Source organism: Frankliniella occidentalis, unplaced genomic scaffold, assembly GCF_000697945.3.
Source record: "Frankliniella occidentalis isolate FOCC.00 unplaced genomic scaffold, Focc_3.1 Scaffold55, whole genome shotgun sequence".
In the NCBI taxonomy this organism is placed as follows: domain Eukaryota; kingdom Metazoa; phylum Arthropoda; class Insecta; order Thysanoptera; family Thripidae; genus Frankliniella; species Frankliniella occidentalis.
Genome location: NW_026267185.1, coordinates 774,279 through 774,967, shown reverse-complemented (window position 1 = coordinate 774,967; position 689 = coordinate 774,279). Strand labels below are relative to the sequence as shown.

At 47.3% G+C, this 689-nt stretch overlaps 1 protein-coding gene across 1 annotated transcript in view; it reads right to left on the bottom strand.

Annotated features, from left to right (window-relative positions):
- LOC127749449 (uncharacterized) overlaps positions 1-689 on the bottom strand; it is a 10,828-nt gene that overhangs the window by 710 nt on the left and 9,429 nt on the right. The window contains exons 3-4 of the mRNA XM_052267593.1: positions 241-434; positions 127-152 (exon numbers count right to left, since the gene is read on the bottom strand). Coding sequence (XP_052123553.1) covers positions 127-152; positions 241-434 — 220 coding nt within the window. The remainder of the gene's footprint in view (positions 1-126; positions 153-240; positions 435-689) is intronic.

The window sequence follows — 689 nt, the reverse complement described above, 5'->3', positions numbered from 1 at the left end:
GAATATTGATGAATATCGATGAATATCGACGAATATTTTGAATATCTTGTGAATATTCGCAAATATCACCTGAATACCTATTAGATATTAACCAGAGGGTGCACCGTGAATAGTCGAAGTTGATGCCCCCTCGTCAATGCCTCCAACACCGTCTGTTCAACAATAAGGAAATTATGAATATTAAATGACTACCACCGGCACTTCTTTGTTTTAATCCACTGAATGTTATTAGCCACTTACCGCCTCCAAGACAGGGGCCCAACGATGGAGGCCCTCCATCAAAGTTGTGGCATCCTTAATGTCTTGCAACCAGCACTTCATAATTTCTAGGGCGTGCGCCTCATCTCCATAGCTGCTATTGTGCAGCTCTTGCACCAGGCTAGCTTCATGAACATCTAGGTCCTCTTTCCACCCGTCAGTAGGGTAGTATGACACTGAAAGAAGAAAGGGAACAAAGGATAACTAAAGGATTACCAGCCCCCAAAAACATGAGCAGCATGGGTTCCCATTAAACCAACCCCTCGCTAAAAGACGTTCTCGGTGAGAAGGGCAGGTTTAACCATGCAAATCTACGTTCCAGGGTGACAATCACACCGCCTGCAATGTGATGGGTAGGCAAGCCCGTGAAGCAGCTTGATGGATCGTTGGCCTACCCTGGCCATCGCAGGGGCTCGGGTGGGGCCAGGGGG